This window comes from Gavialis gangeticus, unplaced genomic scaffold, assembly GCF_001723915.1.
Source record: "Gavialis gangeticus isolate Ggan-Ray unplaced genomic scaffold, GavGan_comp1, whole genome shotgun sequence".
NCBI classification, from domain to species: domain Eukaryota; kingdom Metazoa; phylum Chordata; order Crocodylia; family Gavialidae; genus Gavialis; species Gavialis gangeticus.
Genome location: NW_017729002.1, coordinates 21,155,157 through 21,177,068, shown reverse-complemented (window position 1 = coordinate 21,177,068; position 21,912 = coordinate 21,155,157). Strand labels below are relative to the sequence as shown.

General features: G+C 46.8%; 2 protein-coding genes across 3 annotated transcripts in view; one reads left to right on the top strand and one right to left on the bottom strand.

The window, feature by feature from the left end:
- The window catches only part of TELO2 (telomere maintenance 2), a 54,410-nt gene extending 42,756 nt beyond the window's left edge, over positions 1-11,654 (top strand). The window contains exons 17-20 of one of the 2 annotated variants that reach the window (XM_019507630.1): positions 3,663-3,762; positions 4,300-4,364; positions 5,194-5,309; positions 9,852-11,654. In XM_019507630.1, coding sequence (XP_019363175.1) covers positions 3,663-3,762; positions 4,300-4,364; positions 5,194-5,309; positions 9,852-9,955 — 385 coding nt within the window. In that variant the 3' untranslated portion in view covers positions 9,956-11,654. The remainder of the gene's footprint in view (positions 1-3,662; positions 3,763-4,299; positions 4,365-5,193; positions 5,310-9,851) is intronic. The other variant, XM_019507631.1, reaches the window with a different exon arrangement.
- A 517-nt stretch (positions 11,655-12,171) lies between these two features.
- The window catches only part of IFT140 (intraflagellar transport 140), a 275,996-nt gene continuing 266,255 nt past the window's right edge, over positions 12,172-21,912 (bottom strand). Inside the window, exons 25-30 of the mRNA XM_019507634.1 lie at positions 16,271-16,453; positions 15,594-15,800; positions 14,897-15,109; positions 14,641-14,807; positions 14,074-14,215; positions 12,172-12,674 (exon numbers count right to left, since the gene is read on the bottom strand). Of these exons, the coding sequence (XP_019363179.1) occupies positions 12,468-12,674; positions 14,074-14,215; positions 14,641-14,807; positions 14,897-15,109; positions 15,594-15,800; positions 16,271-16,453 (1,119 nt within the window). The 3' untranslated portion in view covers positions 12,172-12,467. The remainder of the gene's footprint in view (positions 12,675-14,073; positions 14,216-14,640; positions 14,808-14,896; positions 15,110-15,593; positions 15,801-16,270; positions 16,454-21,912) is intronic.

Here is a 21,912-nt window from a genome sequence, read left to right as displayed (position 1 = left end):
GAACCCTTTCTAGGTCATTCATATCCCTCCTGAAGTGCGGTGACCAAAACTGGACACAGTACTCCAGCTGTGGCCTGACCAATGCTCCATAGAGGGGAAGTATCACCTCCCTAGACCTGTTTGTAATGCACCTACTTATGCAAGAAAGAGTGCAGTTACCTTTACTTATTACCTCATCACATTGGTGACTCATGCTCATTTTGGAGTTGATTATGATTCTGAGGTCCCTTTCCGCAGTTGTGCTGCTTAGAATGGTCCCTCCCAGACTACAGGAGTGCTGATGGTTCTTCCTCCCCAGGTGCAACACATTACATTTATCCTTGTTAAACTTCATCCTATTCTGTTCTTCCCATCTCCCCAGCCTGTCCAAATCTGCTTGGATTTGCTCCCTACCCTCTAGTGTGTTTCCCTTCCCCCATAACTTTGTTTCATCAGCAAATTTGGGCAGGGTGCTTACTACTCCCTCATCCAAGTCACTAATGCAAATATTTAATAGTACGAGTCCCAGGACAGAGCCTTGGAGGACTCTGCTGCCTACATTTCTCCAGGTATAAACCGACCTGTCTACCACCACTCTCTGAGCGCATCCAATAAGCCAATTTTCCACCCACCGGACTATGTAATAATCTACATTGCAGGTTTTTTAGTTTACTTACAAGAATTGGGTGTGACACTGTGTCAAAGGCCTTTTTAAAGTCTAGGTAAACAACATCTACCTCTGTTCCCTCATCCAAGCATTTTGTGACCCGGTTGTAAAATGAAACTAGGTTGGTCAGCCAGGATCTGCCTGCTATAAACCTATGCTGATTGGGGCAATTACTTTACCTGCAGGTCCCCCGCAAATGTGATCTTTAACTATTTTCTCAAAAGTCTTGCCAAGAATAGAGGTGAGGCTAACAGGCCTATAGTTACCTGGTTCATCCTTCCTCTGCTTCTTCAAAATAGGGACCAGACATTGGCCCTTTTCCAATCCTCTGGGACTTGTCCTGAGCGTCACAAGGGCTCAAACAGTTGTGCCAGTGGGTCCGCTATGACTCCAGCTAATTCCCTAAGTACCCTAGGGTGAAGATTATTAGGGCCTGTTGACTTAAATACATTCAGCCCCTCCAGATGCCCCCTTACTAGGTCTGTATGAACCACTGGTGGGTTGGTATGTATCCTGGGCTTGTTTAAAGTCCTAATGGGATACGTATTCGTATTTGTGTCTAGGAACCCTGATGCAAAGAATTCATGTAGAATCTCTGCTTTAGCCATCCTATCTGTTACCAGTTGTCATTGTTCATCCTGCAGTGGTCCTAAGTTATCCTGTACTTTCTTTTTGCTGTCTATGTACTTAAAAAATGACTTTTTGTTATCCTTGACTTTTGTTGCCAGCTTAAGCTCCATCTCTGCTTTGGCTCTCCTCACTGTTTCCCTGCAGGCTTGAGCCAAGCAGGTGAACTCCTCCTTGGTGACTGCCCCCTGCTCCCACAGCCTATAGGCCTCTTTTTTTTCCTCACCAGGCTCTCCTGGATTTCCCTGCTCAGGGTTTCTTTGCTTTTTTGCCCCCCTTTTATGTGGACTGGGGTAGTCCTTTTTTTTTTGTGCCCGCAGGATTAGTCCCTTGAGAAACACCCACCCTTCCTGGATTCCCATCTCTGCAAGGTTTTACCAGTCAGTTCCTCCCTAACTAATTTCTTGAGTTTACCAAAGTTGGCCTTCCTGAAATCCAGCACTTCTTCCCTACTAGTTATCTTCCCCACCTTTTGCCAGATAGTGACCACCTACTGATAGAGTTCACTATCTCCTAGATTACTTTGTACCTGCCATATCCCCCACCAAGTCATCCCCTGTGGCCAGTACCAAGTCTAGCAAGGCATTACCCCTGGTGGGGATGCATATCCCCTGCGATAGGTGAAGGTCCTGTAAGGAGGTTAAAAACTTACATGAATGGGCAGACCTGGCTGCCTGCTTCTCCCAGCAGAAGTTTGGGAAGTTTTAAGTCCTCCATGACAGCCAGGTCTTTTGAGCACACTGCCTCTGAGAGCTGCCTCGAATTCTAGGTCCAACTCATCCCCCTGGTGTGGGGGTCTGTAATAGACCCCTACTAGGTCTCTTTCTCCCTGACCTATGATACCTCAATTTGCCCTTCTTGTCCCAGTGTGACTATGGAAGATGTATATTGTTCCTTAACGTAGAGAGCAGCTCCCCCTGCTTTTTTTTTCCCCACTCTGTCCTGTCTGTACAGCCTGTAGCTCTCAATGCCCACTGCCCAGTAATGGGTAGGATCCCACCAGGTTTCTGTTAGCCCAACCAGGTCAAATTCTTTATTTGCAAGCAGGAGTGCAAGTTCTTGCTACTTGTTCCCCATGCTCCTAGCATTGGTATAGAGGCATCTAAGCCCCCTGATAGGTGCCCTTGCTAATCTCCCATTCTGTTGCTTAGTGGGGCCCTTGTTACTTACCTGGACTGCTCCAGTGCATGGCTCATGGTTCGTCATACCTGGCTTCTCTTTGTCATCATCATCCCCCGATGAACCTAGTTTAAAGCCCTGCAAAGGAGATCAGTGAACCTGTAAGAGAAGAGACCTCTTGGAGAACGATGTAGTCCATCTCACCTGAACAAGGCCGTATCCTGGAAGTGCAGGTCATGATCAAGGAACCCAGATCCCGTGCAGTGACACCAGCTCCGAAGCTGCGAGTTGGCTTCTCTAGCGCAGTTGCTTTGGTGCTGTCCTTGACTTCTGACTGGTAGAATGGATGAGAACCTCTGTCAGGTTCATGCAGTCAGGTTAAAATGGAGAAGCCCACTTGTGCTCCTGAACCTCTGAGCCTGCTTTCCCAGCTCCATGTAGTCACTCATGACCCTGCCGGGACTACTTCGGGCTGCATGATTTGTTCCTGCATGGATGAGGACCATGGGATTTAACCCCTTGCAGGCTGCCAGGTGGACAGCCCTGGTCTTCTACACTATACTTTGGGGTCCTCTGTCAAAGGCACTATTTGGATCCCATCTGCCAGTTGAATAGGCAGTATTCAAATGAGCTGTCTGCAGGTGCACGCAGTCAGGTTAAAATGGAGAAGCCCACTTGAGGTAGCCTGTACGGCTGGACAAGAAATGGAGTGTGGAGGATTGCAAAGCTCTGCTTCTGGTAGATAAGTCATTTCTCAACGTGGCCACTAGGAGGCCCAGGAAGACAGTCACTTCACATGCCAGCTCAGTAATTAGTACTCCTGGCCACAGTGTTTCTGGAAGACTTTCCTGCCCCTTGGTGGTGGCATGATTCAATGTCAGATAAGTTCTTACCTGCCTAGGAAGATACACAATAGGACTATTAATGCAAGTTTCAGTTTTGGTTGTTTATAACAAGAAAACTGAATCTGGTCCTTTACATGCATTCTTCCTAATCAGTTGTACTCTGTAGGCAGAGTAAGTGGGGCCCATGCTCAGAAGATGCGTAGTGCTGCTCTTGGCTCAGTCCGGGGTAAGAGCACAGGGCCTAGCTCTGGGTCAGAGGCAATCTCTGTGTTTATGTTGGTGGCTGTAGTCTCAAGGGCTGAGACTACCAGTGACCCTGTAGGGGCACAACACTTCCCTGGCTGTCTCTCTCTATCTGTACTCTTGACAGTTCTGAAGATGCATGAGGAAAACTCACTGACCCAACTGTGTCTCTTGTATAATAGGCCTTTGGTAACCTTTGACCTACTGGGAGATGACCACTTTGTGCTGGGAAGGCTGGCCCACACTTTGGCGATCCTTTTGTACTTTGCTGTCAATACCATGGTAAGAAAAGAGGAGCTCATTATACTGATCTTGCAGGTAGCAAAGAGTTAATCCAGCCCCGCAGCTCTGAGGTAGCCTCTGATATAGCAGGGTGCATCAGAGCCTGGAACTTACTTCACTGGGCTGGGAGTGATCTGATCATGGATCCTATGCCCCAAAGAGTGGAGAGGGAGTGGGGGGTGCTCAGAGGAAGCTTAAGAGCCAGGAACTCCAGGATCTGACACTGCCTTTGTGTATGATCTTGGGCAAGTCATTTTGCTTTTTTGCCTTAATTTCCTCACTTGTAAAATGAGTTAATAGTGACTTTCCTGCTTCTCAGGAAGGGGATATAAATGAGATTGTCCTATAAGACTTTAAAGACAGAAACCACTGTTTATACACATTATAAGAGCATTGGCTTGTGGGAAAACCAGTCTGAGTGACTTTTTTTATTCTTGTTACATGTGGCCTCATCCACAAATAAGTCACTGTCCCTTTTGGGTTGATGGGAGTGAGAAACTGGCTATTCAGTGTGTTCCCTTCAATCTTGTTTTTCAGGTAGCTGCTGCTATGGGAAAGGCACTGCTGGAGTTTGTTTGGGCTCTGCGCTTCCACACAGACTCGTAAGTTAGGTTTTCACTCTGTGAACATGCGCCTGCAGGGCTTTGTGGCATGTTCCCTGCTTGCCTAAGAGCATAAGGATGATTGAACACAGTGGCGCATCTACCCATGCTTTGGTTCATGCACAATAAATCTGTTGCCCCATTGTGAGGTCCTAGGAGAATGCACTTTAGCCTGTCTAATGCACATTAACTAAAGAACAGAGTTGTTTTAGTAATACTTTAGTGCGCATTAAAATAGGCTAATGCACTTCATAGTGCACGTGTAGGCATGCCCAGTGCCGTTTTCTCTGCACCCCCTCTCAGCACTAGAAGAAAGCCTACATAGTGTCTTTCACATTCAAAAGAAACCAGGAGGGAGGGCTGTCACTGGGACTTCACAGAAGCTGTGACAGGTTTGGATAAAGCTGAGAGGATGCTGTCACTGAAGACTCCTGCCTCCTGACACCTAGTATCTTGTAACCAAACTCATCGTTTGGTATGAAACTTCTCATGGGTCTTCTCTGCCCAGAGCTAGTGGCAGTACGTGTGGAACCAGGCAAATATCTCAAACAATATTTGAGTTGTTATTCACATCACCCTCTCTCTCCCTGTAGATTTTTTTTCCAGCTGCTTTTCTTGAGGGAGCTGAGATAACCCAGTTATCTAGTTTTAAAAATCTTAAAACCTGGAGAATCAAGTAGATCAGGTAGCCTTTCTGCTGCAAATGCTTTGCCCTGCCTCTTATCTCCTGCACACACTCCAGGCTGCTACAGATGTTTGAGCTTTTGCTAGTCCACAGACTCTTGGGTTTGGAACTGACCCCAGCTCTTTTGGGTGCCTTCTCCACCAGGTATGTGCGTCAGGGCCTCCTGTCCTGTGTCTCTTCCATGCTTCTCAGTGTCCCCAGTGATCGCCTTCTGGAAGATGTGACTGAAGAGCTTGTGGAAACCCAGACTTGGCTCGCTGGTAAGAGGAGTGGTGTGCCACACCTTGCCTATCAGTGCTGGGAACGGTGCAGGATCTCTTGGCCAGGAAGGGTAAAAAGGAATGTTTAGGTGGTTTCTTTGTGCTATTTAGTAGACTCCCAAATTGCAAATGGATTTATCATGTGGAAGGAGGGGCTAGGACTGAAGCCAGCATGCCCTCTGATGCAGGGGATGGTGTACTACAGAGGCACCTAAAGTGTAAGCCAGGGATCTGCAACCCCCAGCACATGCCAGAGCATGGCACGTAAGGCCATTTTCCTCTGCACACGGCAGCCGGCTCAGGCTGGTAGGCTGCAAAAAGTTGCACAGGGCTCCACAGCCCCAGCATCAGGCTCTAGGGTGGCAGCAGCTGCATGCGCATCTCTGGGCAGGAGAGGGGCCAGGGTTGTACTGCCCCAGGCTCCTTCTAGCTGGGTGTCTGGAGGCGCGTGCACAGCTGCCACAGAACCAGTACCGGGGCTGTGGAGCCCAGTGCAGCTGTCTGCAGCCTCCTGGCCACCTGCTACAGCCACTGCAGGCTCTAAACAGTTGCAGCAGATGGCAGATAGGCTGCAAATATCTGTGCTGGGCTCCACAGCCCCAGTACCGTGGCAGCAGCAGCTCATGCCTCATGCATGCAGTATGCCTCATGGCGCATGGGGGTGGGGAATGGGCTAGGGCAACATAACCCCAGCCCCTCCCCCACCTTCTGCCCAAAGGTGTGTATGCAGTTGCTGCCAACAATGGGGCTTGGGCCCGTCACAGCTCTCCCACCTCTTGCACACCAAGTCAAGGTATAGGTGGAGGCTGAGGTTTTTGGCACTGCCCAAAACGTTGCCAACCCCTGGAATACGCTGTGGACCACATGGATCCTATGGCCATATTTCCATTGGGGAAGTGCAGTGTGGAGATTAGAGTGGAGCAGTACCCAAGCTCTTTCAAACTTATATCAGGAGGGAGTTTTTCATAGATCTGCGTTCTGAACCAGCTGCCCCTTAGTATGTTAAGGTGCTTGCAGGCTTCAGGTATCTTGTTAAACAGCAGCCTGAATCTTGATTTGGCAATATTTGTGTGATTTTTGTGCACTGAGGACACAAAGGATGGGTGAGCATCCTCTCCTACTTCCCATGGTGCTAGAAGATAGGAACAGAAGGGCCTGGCCACTTCTTCCTAGTTTCTCTGTATTGAGAGGGAGAACAGCTGGCCTACAGAGAGGTGCGACTTAGCCAGCTTTCATGAAGGGAGCGTGGCATGCAGCACTGAGTGAGTTCCTGGGCTCTCGTGGACTGCACAATGCAATGATAGTTGTGTGCATCAGTGTTGCGTGAGAGGAGACGCTGGAATGGCGGGAGAAAATAGCATTGTCTAGATTGAGCCTCTGACTAGGCTGAATCTGCTGATGTGCTCATATTGGACCCTTTACTGTTCTGCTCTCAGTGGGTTTCCTTTGCCATGGTGACATTTTGAGAGCTGGCTTTCCATGGGGCTGGGTAGGAAGGGGACATGTTTGTAACGCATCCTTTTGCCTGCAGATGCATCTCTAGGCAGGTAGGGAGAAATGGTATATGTATGGTGGTGGGAGCACTGATAATGTGTTGGCTTACAGCTTTCTGCATGGTGCTAGTGGCTTGTTTTCTACTGGTTCCTGATGGACTCCCAGGACCCAGCTCTGCTTCAGAAACTTGGAACCATTTATTTTAAATAAGTCTCTCTCCTCATCTTCCCAAATCTCCCTAGGTGCCCATCCTCCCATGAGCCATTCTCTGTTTACTGCAAGACAAGGCCCACGCTGGGTTCCTGTCATTCCGTGAACCATCCTTTGCAAAGCTGCTGTCATGTAGAGGGGGTCCAACTAGATTCTCACCACTCATAGTCACTGCCAGCTGGTGGGATTAGTCTTAAGCTATCACAGTTCAGCCAGCGAGGGTTTAGTGGACCTCTGCATTAATATTTAAAATAGCCCCTTCAAAGAGCTAATGAGGCACATTCAGTGCCCTCTATGGTACAATTTAAGCTGGCTCCTCTAGTGCTAGCAGACCTGTTACTGCCTATGTCTTTTCTGCAGTGGAAAGCCACTGTGTTGGGATTTGTGTTCCAAACCAAATGCTGTGATAGCTAGCTAAAGCACAGATCCACTGTACAGGGCAGATGGGGCCAAATTCTGACAGCTGACACTAGGGCTGGACAAATTATTTCTGGAGGCCTTTACAGAAGAAGGGAGTTCTACAGCTTAGCTCTTAGGACTCTAGCTTATACCTAAGGTTGTAATGGCATCATGTCAAGTGCCAAAAGCAAGGCAAGCCCATGACAACTGCAAGCCAGAGTCCCTGCTCCAGACGTGTGCATCATGCAAGTCACCAGAGGCAGGTGAATTGCTCTGCACTTGGAATAGGAAGTGGTTGAGCCGTATCTTTTTTGCTGCTGAGAAGTAGCTGTGGATAAATGCTGTCCCACTGGTCCCTCTTGACAAGCTTCAGGTGAAGAGCCTGGATTTTAGGAGAAAAGTGGGGTTATTCTGTTCTTTGTTCCCTTGTTTTGATGGATTTTAGCGATGCCCATGGTATTACATATAGGGTGGAGTCTCACGCTGTTACTCCATTTTCGCATGAAGCAGCAATCTGTTTTTTGGCTCCTGTGCAGATGTTGTTGAGGGAATTCTCCTCTTATCCCAGATGCAGTAGTAGAGTTATCTGAAGGGATAAAATTTCATATATCAGGACTAATGACAGTTCCAAACATCCCTTGCAATGGCATTATTTTCTAGGTGCATGGTACAGGCTCTGAGGTAATAAAATGAGGCTGTAGTAACTGTCATGTTGGTGGTTCCCTCTCTCTTCCCTTCCTTACATAGAGTGTGGAAACACCATCATGAAGCTGTCCCCAAGTTTATAAATAGCTCTACTCAATATGAATGAGTCATGTGCTCAGGCTGACAGAGCTGGGCTCAGAGCACACTGCTTGTGCGTACAGGATATCCTCACACAGACTCTTTGCTCTTCCAGGCTCCCCCTGCTCTGACATCCTGAGTGCATCCTGAACTTTACATCCCAAGCCCATTAGGCCTCTGAAATAACAGCTGCTGGAGCATTTACTTAATACTCCTGTATGTGCTGCATGTAGCACCAGCTCTGCACAAAGGAACCACGATGGCTTGGATGCTGAGACTAACCCTTTCAGAGGGCTGTCTGGGAAGCAGCCATCAGTTGCCTAGCGGTGGGCTGCACTTTGCTCCAGTGCAGTGGTGCTTGTGAGCATTCAGTTATGTTTTCTGTGCTTGCAAGTGCAAGGGACAGTGTACAAACCAGATTGCATGCAAGGTTTAGGAAGCTGCCTTTGCCTCTGAGCTTTTGTGTTGGCTAGACCTCAGGTTCCCAAGCCCCACCAGTATTTCTGAGCAATGTCTCCGCATCACCCATGGGGGTGCTGTTCTCGGCTTGTGCAATTCATGCCTAAAACCTGTTATCGTGGATCTAGTTCTTGAGACTTTTCCTTTGAACTGACAGACGACCTTTTCCCATACAGCCTGCTTGGCTCTTCTAGCTGATCTTTCCAATGACGACAGCCCAGGCCCTTGGCTGCCAACATTCACAAAGGGCTGCAGGCATCCAGGTTTACTTCATTTAAATTTCCAGGAATCGGCAGGGTTGAATTGCTTTTTCAGTCTGAGCCTCCATCCCAAGAGTGTATTTGAAGCCATTATTAAGATGACTGGATTTCTAACTACAAACAGCATTCATGGGAACAGGCTAACGGGCAGACGGATGAACTCCAAATTCTGTCTCTGAAAGAACGTGTGCAGCATCGTGACCTGTTGGCATGCATCTCACAGTGGGATTTGGCTCTTGGAACAGAAGAGGCTGGAGTCTCTGATTTTTTTCCCTAATTGACAGGAATGGTTAATGTTGCACCTGTGTCACCTGCCTAATGTCCAGCTGCCAGTTTTCTTGGAACTATAGTGTTCTAGCCATGAGCGTGCAAAAGAATATGCCACTGTAAAACCCTTCATTTGGTCCAGACCAGTGATTCTCAGCCAGGGTGCCACAGCCCCTCTGGGGTGCTGTGACAGCTTTTCAGGGGTGCTATAGACTGCCACACAGTTGAGACTGTTGGATGTTCAAACATGATTCACAAGCCATGCCTGGAGAGTTCAAATATGAATCCATAGTGTCAAAAACATTCTGACCTGTTGTGGTTTTTCTGAGTTCTTTGCAACAGAAGAATTGTTCTATTATTTTTCTGTAGTCAAAAATCAAATGAAAACTAAGAGCTGTCATTTTCCCAAGAGATGTCTTGAGTCTAAAAAGGTTGAGAATCCTCAGTCTAGGCCATTTGGCTCTAGGCAAGTCCTGAAGAGCCAGGAATTGAGGGTCTTTGGCCATATACAGGCAGGAAAGAAATGTTAAGCTCTAGCTCAAATGTTTTAGTTTCCTTTTGTTCTTCCATTCTGTTGGACTGACACCTTCAGTGAGACGCTTGAAAAAAGCTCTGCAAAGAGCAGTTTTTCTTCCCAGTTCATAAATTATGGGATTTTCCTCTCTTGCAGATGTAGCAGAGAAAGATCCAGATGGTGACTGCAGGAGGCTGGCGTTGCAGAATCTGCTACTAATGGAGAACCTGAAAAAGAAACTTGAAGCTGCCCCTTCCTAGGTTGAGAGGGAAAAGGCTTGAAAAGAGAAGTGACCTCTACCTAACACACTTGCCAGCTGGGTGTTTGTAGGCACTGCTGGGCCCCTTCACCAGTCACCTGGCTGAAGGAGAGGAAGAGTGGGGGGGGAAGGGTGTAGAGCTGAGAGCCAGGGAGCCTGGCTTGACATCTGGACTTTGTAGTGGAGGCCAACTTAGTGAGCTGTTGCTATCCGGTACTGAGTGTACAGATGCAGGAAGGTACATTAGTGCTGCCATCCTCTCTGCACCTCCCCCCGTCTCCAACACACTCTGCATTGGCTATTTATAGCCTTGGCAGATTTGAGTGTTCTGCTAAAAATATAGAAGACCTCACAGCAGTCTTCTCCTCAGAAAAACAGGAGGAGTAGATGTAGCCATTTAGCTCCTAGGGCTAAGTCTGTGGTACATCCATAATGCAGGATCTGGTATCCCCCAGTAATTGGTTTTTGGCAGAGCGGTTATCGAGCAACTCCGTGGGATGTAGTAGCTTTTTACAGAGGCTGATATTGCCCATGATGCATGTTGTTAATAGTCACAGTAAGCTCCTGCCTACCAAAAAATGTGCAAGACCTCAGAGCAGAAACCCCACTCTGCCCAGCTGAACCCACTGGACTGGCATTCTGTTTACAAGGGATGAAGCAGGCCTCTCTCCTTTGTGAGTAATCATATTATGGTAAGAAGCTGTGGAAGCCAAGGACAGGGTCAACTTGGCATTCTGCAGTGTATTAAAGAGAAACTGCCTCGGTCACTGAAGGCTGGAGTGTCTGCTTTGAAAGGCTCCTCCCAGCTTGGGGGGTTGAAACAAGTCATTTGTTAGTGTTCTCCAAACTGATCAATGTGTGTGAAATCTCACAAAGGAAATAAAGCTGTTCTTCCTCTAAACAGGAGGACTAATTAGCATGAAATATGTGCTAAGGTGGCTGCTGAAAATACAGGTTTTCCTCGCTTTATGAGGGTTCTGTACGTGCAAATTCACTCTTATGTGATGACCCTTTTTATACCAAAAATTTGTTAAATGCCAGGTAAATTCACTCTTACGAGATCAGTGTGCTAGAAGCCTCCAGTCAGCTGCTTTATGCAGTGCACTGTGGGAGTGACGTGCACTAAAATATAGTCTCCTGTGTCGATCTGTGCTCCTCGCTTATTGTCTGCAATGCATGTTTCTGGAGTTGTTATTCCCATTCTGATACTGCCCTGTGCTTGTGTGTACTGTCTACTGTTGGTGAGTACCAAAATTGTATTGTAAAAGTGGTAGAAGTGGGTATGAGGGTCAGTACAGTTCAGGTCTTGGAATATATCCCTATTTGTTACGTTGTAAAGTGGGTTGCCTTTATGCGAATTCAAGTTATGTGCTGTTTTCCAGGATTGCATGTACAGCATAAAGGGGAAATCTGTAAACTGTTTCTGATGGATCTGGGCACAGTAAGAGCCTTAAAGGGACTAAAATAAGGATATCTTGAAGGCAAGAGGAGAGACTGACTTCATTTCTGTGTTTGCTGCTCCCATGCTGGTTATCTCTCTGCTGTCAATCACTAGGTAGGGAGTCTTAATTCCTGAAGTTGCTCTTGGAACACCTTCAGAGTAAAACCAAGGGCAGAGCAGCTGGACTTTACTTAATCAAATGTTAGCTGTTAAACTCCATTGTGTTAGGAAACAGGCTTTGTGGGGATTTTTTTTCTTTTTTTCTTTTTTTTTTTAAAAAGAGATTGCAAATTCCTTTAATTCTGCAGATTGTGTGGGACTGCAGGGCTGCCTTAGGTCGTGTTCCTTATTGTATGTTGCAGCCAGCTGCTATCTGTGGTAATAAAATGCAAGAGCTAAAGGTATGGAGTTCTGGCTGTTGGTTTGCATTTTCTCTTGATTTAGCGATCAAGTTGTGGCCTAGGCACTAACTGTTGTGCCTGTTTCCTTTCAGAAGGAGGTGAAAAGAGTCTTCCTTCCTGTCCCAGGGAGTGAAATACCATACTGCCCTTCTCCTCAACAACTGGCATTTTTAACAGACCAATCTTGGTGAGATGCACATTTCACTGCAGTAATAAAACTGGTTTTACAATCTGCTGGGGTAGAAAGTCCTAATGCACAGTGCTAGTTCTGTACCTGCTGCTCTCATCCTCCCACCACTAGTGCCTTAATTGCACTCGCATTCATTTTTCTCAAAAATTTAATAACATATTAAAAATAACCACTCTAAATCTGAAAACTTTTAAAAAAAAGATTAACAATAGGTGTCAGCCCTTCTGCATTATACATGTATTTAAGGAGTTCATCACTTGAACAGTTCTGCTTATACTTTCAAGCATAACAAAATTAAACTGCTTGGTATAAACCAAACAATCCACTGCATCAAGGCTTTTCAGAAACAAAGTGGTGGACTTATTGCCCCTAGGGGGAACTGATCAGGAAGCTGGGTGCTATGCCAAAGAACTATGCCTTGTTTGTTTCAGCAGTGTTAACTTCTGGAATAAACCAGTCCAGTACTTAGAAAAATGAGCTGTCATGGATCCTCCACTTCGTCAGCCACATCCTCTTCGACCTCCTTGTTGTCTTCCATGCTATTGTGACGAATTCGCTCTGGGACAGGGTTGCGGCTCAAGGGGATGCCCAGCCCCCTGTGAACTGCCTCTATGGTGCGTTGACTCACATAATAGGTCAGGTTCACGCATGGAATTCTTTTCCTCATCTCTTCCAAGTACCTGTAGGCCTAGAAGTAATATACTGAGTTATGTAGTGTCAAGCACCAGGGTCTTTACTTGACAGCCCATCACAGTACAGTGGGGGAGAAAAAGCACCCAAGCACAATTAGTAGCTCAAACTATTCATTGTACTATTCATCATATCACCCAGTCAGGAATCCACAGCAAGGTCAGTAGCTCACAGCTTGGATGAAATGGAGATACCTGCCCTCCCTCTCCACAAATAAAATGAAAACTAAGGGTGCTTACAGACATGGGGAGGGGAAGGGGGAACTGTGCTTTACTTTAAGCTTAATACACCCCACACACCAAACAGTGCATGCTTACAAGAGACATTGTGTTAGTAGGATTCAGCTTGCCCAACATCTGTATAGATTGGGTGCTTCAGCAAGGCTTTTGGAGGCTCTTATCTAATAGTGGACTCAATCAGCTATTGGATAAAAGCTCCAAAAAGCCCTGCTGAAGCACTTGATCTGTACAGATGCTGCAGAGCTGGGCAGAACTAATGTCCTGCCTCTTCCAGTAAAGTGCTGTTTTGGGTAGGGTTTTTTGCATCTGTCAGTGCCCAAAGGGACCAACAGCTAGAGGCCACTGCCTTGAGGGGTCATGGTATTCACTAACTTTTAGAAAACTGTTGATGAGCTTTCATTTCTAGCACTTGATTTCAATTGTATGGATGTGAGGTTTCTTCTCTTCTTTTTATTAAAAAGCTAGGACTGGCATTGAAAATTAAGAAAGGGACTATGATCACCCAGTAGCAGCCTTGTATCCTCTACCCTGATATCTGAAGCACTGCAGTATGAACAGGTTAGCTGCATGGCTAGGAACCCTGATGTTCAGCACCTGGCTATTTTAGAACAGCAGGTTACTTTTAGTCCAAGGTCTATAACTCTGTGCCGTCTGGTACTTCCTGCTCTGAACAAATGATTCATCGCTTCCTCAGATGGCTTCAATTTTGATTTTCCATTTTTTTTCTGGTCCAGGTGGCTGCAAGAGGTACCATGTAATAGCACAGAAATGTGACCAGGCCCTTCTGTCAATGGGAACAGTTGCACATAATGCAGGAGCCATCATTGCATTTCTCTTTTCATGCCCTGTAACATAAACTTTCTGCCATAAGATGAAAAATGGACTTAGACATGTTGTTCCTTCTGCACACCCTGCACAGCCGTCAGCACTGGCAAGGTTAAGCTGTTTAACAGTGATATCAGCTCTTTTTGGGGGTAAAGTTTTAACATGAATACTCAGAGCAGCTGTCAACAATGGAGTGTCTCTGTTTGCGTTCTGAGAAAGTACTATAGTGAGCTGCACTCTCTAGGGAGGTAAATAATTTAAATTGTAAACCTGTAAGACGGGGAAAGTCCTTTATCTTTTGACAATGAGGATGGTGCTCTAAAATTAACTTACCATCTGGAATTCCTCCACCTGCAAGTAATGTTCAACCATAAACCCCAAGACGTCACCTAAGCGAATGGTACTGTCAAGATCTGGCTCATCTAGGAGAAGGTCGCACTGCCTGATTGCTTCTTTGGGATCTTCAGAGTAAGCTCTAACAAAAGAACATGTTGAAACAATAAAGAACTTGTGCAGAGAAGACCACAGGACTCTGTTTACTGCATTTCTCTCTCAGCTGTCATACAACTAGGAACCTCGACGTGTGTGTTTGTGCATGTGAGCACTTGCCCCATAGCCTTCCTTCATTAAAATGGCTGTCTTGGTAACTTACCTTTAACCAAGAGGTTAAATAAGCAAAAGTTGCATTTACTTTGAGGTCACCTTTGCCTGTCACTCAAAAGTCAACATGCTATTCTTTAGTTGCATATTCTTCCCCTCCCCAGGGGGCCAAGTTTTATAACTGCTTTAAGAGTGAGTTGTCTGCACAGGGCTAAACTACATTGCTACTAATGTAGAAAGCTGTCCTCAAATTCAGTATTTCCATATGCCGTTTTCCATGCTTGGAGCACTGAAGGTTACCTTCGAGCCTGGATGAATCGCTTGATCAGAGCCATTTTGCTTTGCAAAAGTGCCAGTTTGCTTTCCTGCTCAACAGGGCTCCTAATCTTTGCCTTTGATAGGCATTTATATGCCTCAGTCAGGGCTCCTTGTGCTTTCTCATAGTTTTGATACTCATCGATCTCTACCTGCAAGGAGAGTACCAATTAGGAAGAAGGTTAAGTGTCCTGTTCCTGAATGCCAGAAATCAAACTGCTCTGAGACTAAGGGGATGTACCTGAGCACAAGCATCATAGAAGCCAGCTAAGAGGTCAAGGGCTCTTCCTTTGGTATAGAAGCTAATGATATTCTTCATAATCTCTGGGTCTTTACGCCAATCCAATGACTGTAAATAGTTGGCTGCCATAATATAAATCTCTCTCTGTCTGGAGACTCCAGCAAAAAATACTATCTTCTCTGTGTCTCCAGACTTCAGCAGTGCTCTCATGGCCTATAAAAAAAGAGGTGAGGAGGGTCATCATCAGCAATATAGAAACAAGAAGCACTGCCCAGACTGAGATGGACTCACAATGTTTATAATCCCTACTATACAATCTAATGCAAGAATTCCCTTTCATCAGATCTTCAGTAGCCCTACAGCAAGACATCTGAGCAAATAAGTTTCATCTCACAGAAGGGAAAGAGAAGGTCCCATGTGGGAAGCCAATCCTGTGGAACCTGGGGAGGACCCTGAGGAAGTCTGAACCCTGAAAACGAAGCAAAACATACAGCCTGTAAACATGATTATTTCTGCCTAGACTTAAACTAACTCAGTCTCTTTAACAGTAGCAACTTACTGTATCTCTGACACAGTAATTCCTTAAAGCAATCCCTTAGCTATTGATTATAAGTATATGCGATTTGTCACTCTACATTTATGAAAGCCAAGATGTTCAAACACTGGTCCTGTAGCTTCTCCTCCTATCCAAACTCACCTTCAGTTTGTTTCCTGCTTGAGTGTATTTCTTGGTTGCCATATGGTAATTGCCTTGCCGCATGCAGCAGTCAGCAATCTGCTCCAACAACTCTCGCCTAGATTCCTCAGAGAGCTCCTTGGAATCCTTGGAGATGGTCATCTTCTCTGCCATCTCCTCTGTAATAGTCAGGTTCTGCTTCAGACAAAGCTGCAGGGCTTCGTGATACTAAGATGAAAGTGGGAGAGAAATAAGCTTAGCTAATTGTTCTGTACGTAAGGACATTAAATCATGTTCAGCTTGCTACACTCTGGGTTCAATCCCTAGTCATCCCACAACTTTTAAGCCTTTTTGCAGCTTAAAAGTTAGAGTGGCTACATTTGAAGCCAGCAAGACCCAAGTGATTAGGGCTCCAGCACCCTGGGCTGTATCATCTTAACATTAGAGCAGCTCCTAAAAACCTTTCTGAAGTGACTGAATCTAGGGGTGAAATTAAATTTGGGTGTACCCTAGCTCTATAACAAGTGAAGCCAAAACCCTCAGGGAGTTCTGAGTGATTCAAAGCAGGTGTGTATTCTGCATTCTGGTCTTTGTTGCAGTGTGGTTTGGGTCCTAGATGCAGCCTGACTTGCTGCTGAGCTCTGCTCTTCTGTAGTCACACAAAAGAGGCCAAGAGAGAATGCTGTAGGGACTCTTACCTTTTTGGCTGCTAGCAGCAACTCCACAGCTTTTTCATATTGGCCATGTTCAATGAAGAAGTCGGAACAGCGTGCCAGCAGAGCAGGGTCTGCTTTCTCATCCAAGTCCTCAGCAATCAACTGCAGGGCCCCAAACTGCTGTGTGGCAAAGGCCAGCTCCAGTGCTTTGGAGAAGTGTCCCGCCTAGACAAACCATGGACAAATGTTTAGTTTTCCACCCCCTCATAGAGGTTTCCACACAAGCTCTATAAGCCACCTGATCACTGAGTTTCTGCAGAAAAGCTCTGGCTATATAAGCCACCACTTGTATAAAGATGCCTGCAGTCTTTACCTTCTCCCAAAATAACTATTATCTTTCTCTCAAAATAGTTAACTAAGGCCAGTGAACCTGACTCAGGGTGCATAAGAACAAACTATAACCCTTTGGATGTACAAGGCTGCCATTGGCTCTGTATGTACAACCCTTCATGGCTGCCACTGCTTGGCAGCTCCTATACCTTTCAGTGTAAATATGTGGGCCCACCTAGCAAGCTAGGGACTAATGTAAGTCTCTGTATGTCTTGCACAGCAGAGTAGCAAGTCCTTCTAACAATAAATGTAAAAGCACTGATGACCTTTGATGGAAGTGTCCTACAGTGACAAAGGGGCATATTTCACCCACTCTCTTGTGATATGAGTGGTTGATTTGTTACAGCTGACAAATACAAAGTATAGGAGGCAGTTTATCATTATCATCCTTCATCTGCAATAGGGGTGGGCCAATGCTGATGGCTGATTTTTAATGAGCCATATCGGCCGATACCAATCTGCTTCTGGTATGCAGCCCCACAGCATGGAAAGTAGTGTCCAGCTGGTAAGTCTGTTGTGGGGGAAAGGGCATGCAGCGGGGCAGCTTGAGGCCCCCGCTGTGAGAAGGCGGGACTGGGGCTGGGACATTCCTTCACTGTAAGCTCGGTAAGAGGAACGGATTAATGGGAAAAGAAACCTTTTGGGACCATGGAGCAGTGAACAGGCCAGCCAACAGGAGAGTTTGATGTGGAAGGTCTGCTTGGAAAAAGGCAGGAAGAAAGGTGGTGGATTAAGAGACCCAGATAAATGGCTGGAGGAAACTGCAATGGCAGAGCCACTGCCAGCGCTTCCTCTGCTTGCACCTGTGAGGGGTCTGTCAGGCAGAACTGTTCACCATCAAGGCTTCCACCCAGGTCCTGGTTTGGTCCTGTGGAGACTGTGGTTTGCAGGTTCCTTCTACTGACAGCCACATAGGGGAGTGTCAACGATCTGAGCAGTGTCTCCTGGTGGTATCCCACAGAGCAGGCAAGAGAGCTACAGGCAGAGGTGGCAAGGCTCTGAAGCATCCTCTGCCATGACAACTTAATTGATTCAGTGCTGGAAAAAACCTCTAGGACTGTGGAGGAAGGACTGCCAGAGGCAGCACTAGAAACAGAAGAGGATGTGGACTCCCAGGAAGCTAGAAGCTTGTGACCTGGCAGCCAGCTGAAGTCTTCATCTCTATCTGCAATGATTTGCCTGGAGAACAGAAATGGAGTCCTAGCAACAGAGGAGGAGGAGCATGTTCCACCGGTTGGGCCAAATCAGGCTTCAACTACTGCCACCAAGTCAAAGTGACAGGTGGTAGTAGTTGAAGACTCCTTTCTGCAGGGGATAGAGGCATCCGTCTGCTAGCCTGACCTGTTGACTTGGGAGGTCTGCTTGCCCTGAGCCCAGTTCAGAGATGTCATGGAAGGATTACTGGGACTCATCTGGCCCTCTAACTAGTATTCCATGCCACTCATCCATGTGGACACCAATGATACTACCAGGAGTGATGCTGAGCAGATCAAAAGTGACTGCAGGCTCTGGCCACAAGGGTGAATGGGACAGGCTTAGGTGGTGTTCTCAATCCTTCTGGTCAAGGGGAAGGTCCCAGGCAGTTGCAGACACAAACTGCAGATCAATGCATGGCTGCACAATGCATGGTGTTGCTAGTAGGTATTTGGCTGCTTTGACCACAGGATGTTGTTTCAAGAAGAAGGATTACTAGAAAGAGACAGAGGGAAGAGTATCACTGCAGACAGGCTTGCTATCCTAGTGAGGAGGGCTTTAAACTGGCTTGCTGGGGGATGAAGACCAAAGCCCTGAGAAAAGTGGGGAAGTAAGTGACCTGGATGAAGCATAAGCATGAAGAGGCAATAGGGGAGACCTCATTCTTCCTGACAAAGTAGGGCAATTGTTACCTCAGGTGACTATACATAAATGCACAGAGCCTGGAAAACAAGCAAGAAGAATTGGAAGACCTCACGTAGGCACAGAACTATGACATAATTGGAATAAGAGAGACGTGGTGGGATAGCTCACATGACTGGAGCACTGTCATGGATCATTTTAAACCATTCGGGAAGGACGGGCAGGAGAGGAGTTGCGCTATATGTAAAAGAGCTGTATAATTGTTCAGAGCTGCAGTATAAAACCAGAAATAGGCCTGTTGAAAGTCTCTGGGTTAGGGTCAAAGGGAAGAGCAACTAGGGTGATGTCATGGTAGGGGTCTGCTATAGACCACCAGACCAGGTGGATGAGGGTTTCTTCAAATACCTAGTGGAAGTTTCCTGATCACAGGCCCTGACATCTGCTGGGAGGACAATATAGCAGTACATAGGAGATCCAGGACATTTTTGGGAGAGTGTTGAGAACAACTTCCTGGTGCATGTGTTGGAGAGGTTGCCTAGAAGCCATGCTCTTCTTGACCTGCTGCTCACAAATAGGAAAGAATTGGTGGGGGATGTAGTAATGGATGGCAACTTGGGCAGCAGCAACTATGAGATGATTGAGTTCAGGATCCTGAGGAAAGGAAGGATGGAGAGCAGCAGAGTAAGGACCCTGGACTTCAGAAAAGCAGACTTTGACTCACTCAGGGAACTGATAGGGAAGATCCCCTGGGAGACTCATCTGAGGGGAAAAAAGTCCAGGGGACCTGACTGTATTTTAAGGAAGCCTTAATTAGGGTGCAGGAATGAAACATCCTGACTAGGAAGTATGGCAGAAGACCAGCTTGGTTTAGTAGGGAACTCTTCAGTGAACTAAAACGCAAAAAGGAAGCTTAAAAGTGGAAACTTGGACAAACAACTAGGGAGGAGTATAAGAGTATTGCTAGGGCATGCAGGGATGAAGTCAGGAAGGCCAATGTGCAATTGGAGTTGCAGCTAGCAAGGGACATAAAAGGTAACAAAAAGGGCTTCTACAAGTATGTCAGCAACAAGAGTACTAGTACCCTTTGAGTCCTAGTGCAATCGTCAGGCTCAGAAGGTAGTAATAGTTTCATAGTTTCATAGATTTAGGGTCGGAAGGGACCTAGTAGATCTTCTAGCCCGACCCCCATTGGCTCAATTTCTAGCTAGCAGGCAGTATCAAGTTGAGTTCATTATCTGGTTTTGTTCATTATCTTCATCAGCAACCTGGAAGGTGGCATAGAGTCCACCCTCAGCAAGTTTGCAGATGACACCAAACTGTGGGGAGTAGTAGATATGCTGGAGGGTAGGGCTAGGATTCAGAGACCTAGACAAATTAGAAGATTGGACCAAAAAAAATCTCAAGGTCAATAAGGCCAAGTGCAAAGTCCTGCACTTAGGATGGAAAAATCCCATACACCGATATAGGCTGGGGACTAACTGGCTAAGCAGCAGCTCTGTAGCAAAGAACCTGAGGTTGCGCTGGACAAAAAGCTGAACATGAGCCAACAGTGTGCCCTTGTGAAGAAGGCTAACAGCATACTGGGCTGCATTGGTAGAAGCACTGCCAGCAGATCAAGGGACAGGATTATTCCCCTGCCTGCAGTATTGGTGAGGCCACATCTGGAGTACTGTGTCCAGTTCTGGGACCCCCACTACCAAAAGGATGTAGACAAATTGGAGAGATTCCAGCAGAGGGCAGTGAAAATGGTTTCATAGTTTCATAGTTTCTAGGGTCGGAAGGGACCTGAGAAGATCATCTAGTCCGACCCCCTGCCATGGCAGGAAGAGCACTGGGGTCAAACGACCCCAGTAAGGTGGTAATCCAACCTCCTCTTAAAAACCCCCAGGGTGGGAGCCTGCACCACCTCACTTGGAAGCTGGTTCCAGACCCTAGCCGCCCTGACCGTGAAGTAGCGCCTCCTGATGTCCAACTTAAACCTTCCCTCCGCCAGCTTGTGACCATTGTTCCTGGTCACTCCTTGCGGCGCTCGGGGGAACAGGGACTCCCCCAGCGCCTGCTGATCCCCCCTAACCAGTTTATAACAGGCCACAAGATCCCCCCTCAGCCTTCTCTTTTGAAGGCTGAACAGGTTCAGGTCCCGCAACCTTTCCTCATAGGACCTACCCTGCTGTCCCTTGATCATACGAGTGGACCTCCTCTGGACCCTCTCGATGCTGGTTAAGAAGCTGGAATACATAACTTTTGAAGAGAGACAAAGGAACTGGGCTTATTTAGTTTGGAAAAGAGAAGACTGAGAGGGGATTTAATAGCAGCCTTCAAATACCTGAAGGGTGGTTCCAAAGGGGATGGAGCTAGACTGTTCTCAGTGGTGGCAGATGTCCGAACAGGGAGCAATGGTTTTAAGTTGCAGCAGTGGGAGTTTAGGTTAGATATTAAGAAACACTCTCTCACTAGGAGGGTAGTAAAGCACTGGAACAGGCTACCCAGAGAGGTTGTGGAATGCCCCTCTTTGGCGATCTTTAAGACGTAGCTAGACGAATCCTTGGCTGGGATGATTTAGTTGGTGCTGGTCCTGCTTTGAGCAGGGGGTTGGACTAGATGCCCACCTGAGGTCCCTTCCAACCCTCATTTTCTATGATTGTATCTCTTCAGACATCGTTGGAAAAGATCACACGTGAAATAATTAACTAGGATCTCCATCAAGTCCAGTGGGAACAAAGTAGCTCTGTTTTGTACTGATTAATGAGTATATTAAGTGCAGCAGCTGGCCAGATTTGAGGAGGAACTGGCAGAGCCAGACCAGGACTGGAAAAGCAGTCAGCCAAATCAGGACAGAGGCTAATGGGGCTTTCTGCACATAACAGTGGGAAGTGAACAAGTAGCTTAAAGCTTGAGACTCAAAGTACTCAGCTGATTTGATGACTTTCCATGTAACACTTCATTCTTTGCAGTCATAGTTACCTTGTGGTACAACATGACTGCTCTGTCCATTTGTTCCCCTTTCTCCTCATAATAGCGGGCTGCCTCTATCATGTCCTCTGGGGAGCTCAGCAGAGCTAAGTTCATCAGCTGGTCATCCAGGTTGTTTTCCTACTCAGAAAGAAAGACACGTATTTAAATATACATTTTGGAGCTCCTTTCAGCACAGCATCTGAGCTGATATAACTGGTGTCAATGTTGTGAGAGTCTTATTACCAACCCGTCTCTCTTAGATGTGGGCAGAAGCCAATACGAACATCTTACCAGGCATGTCAAACACTTGTGCCCCTGGGCTGGATCCAAACTTCAAGGAGCCTCCCAGGTTGGATCTGGACCCAGCAGCAGGGTAAGCAGTAGCATGGGAGTTAACACAGCCATCACTTGCCTCTCCCTCCACCCCCACTGCTGACATGCACGCTCATCAGGACCCTGTAGATGGGAGTTCAGTGGCAACCCTCACCCCCAAATTCTTAGCC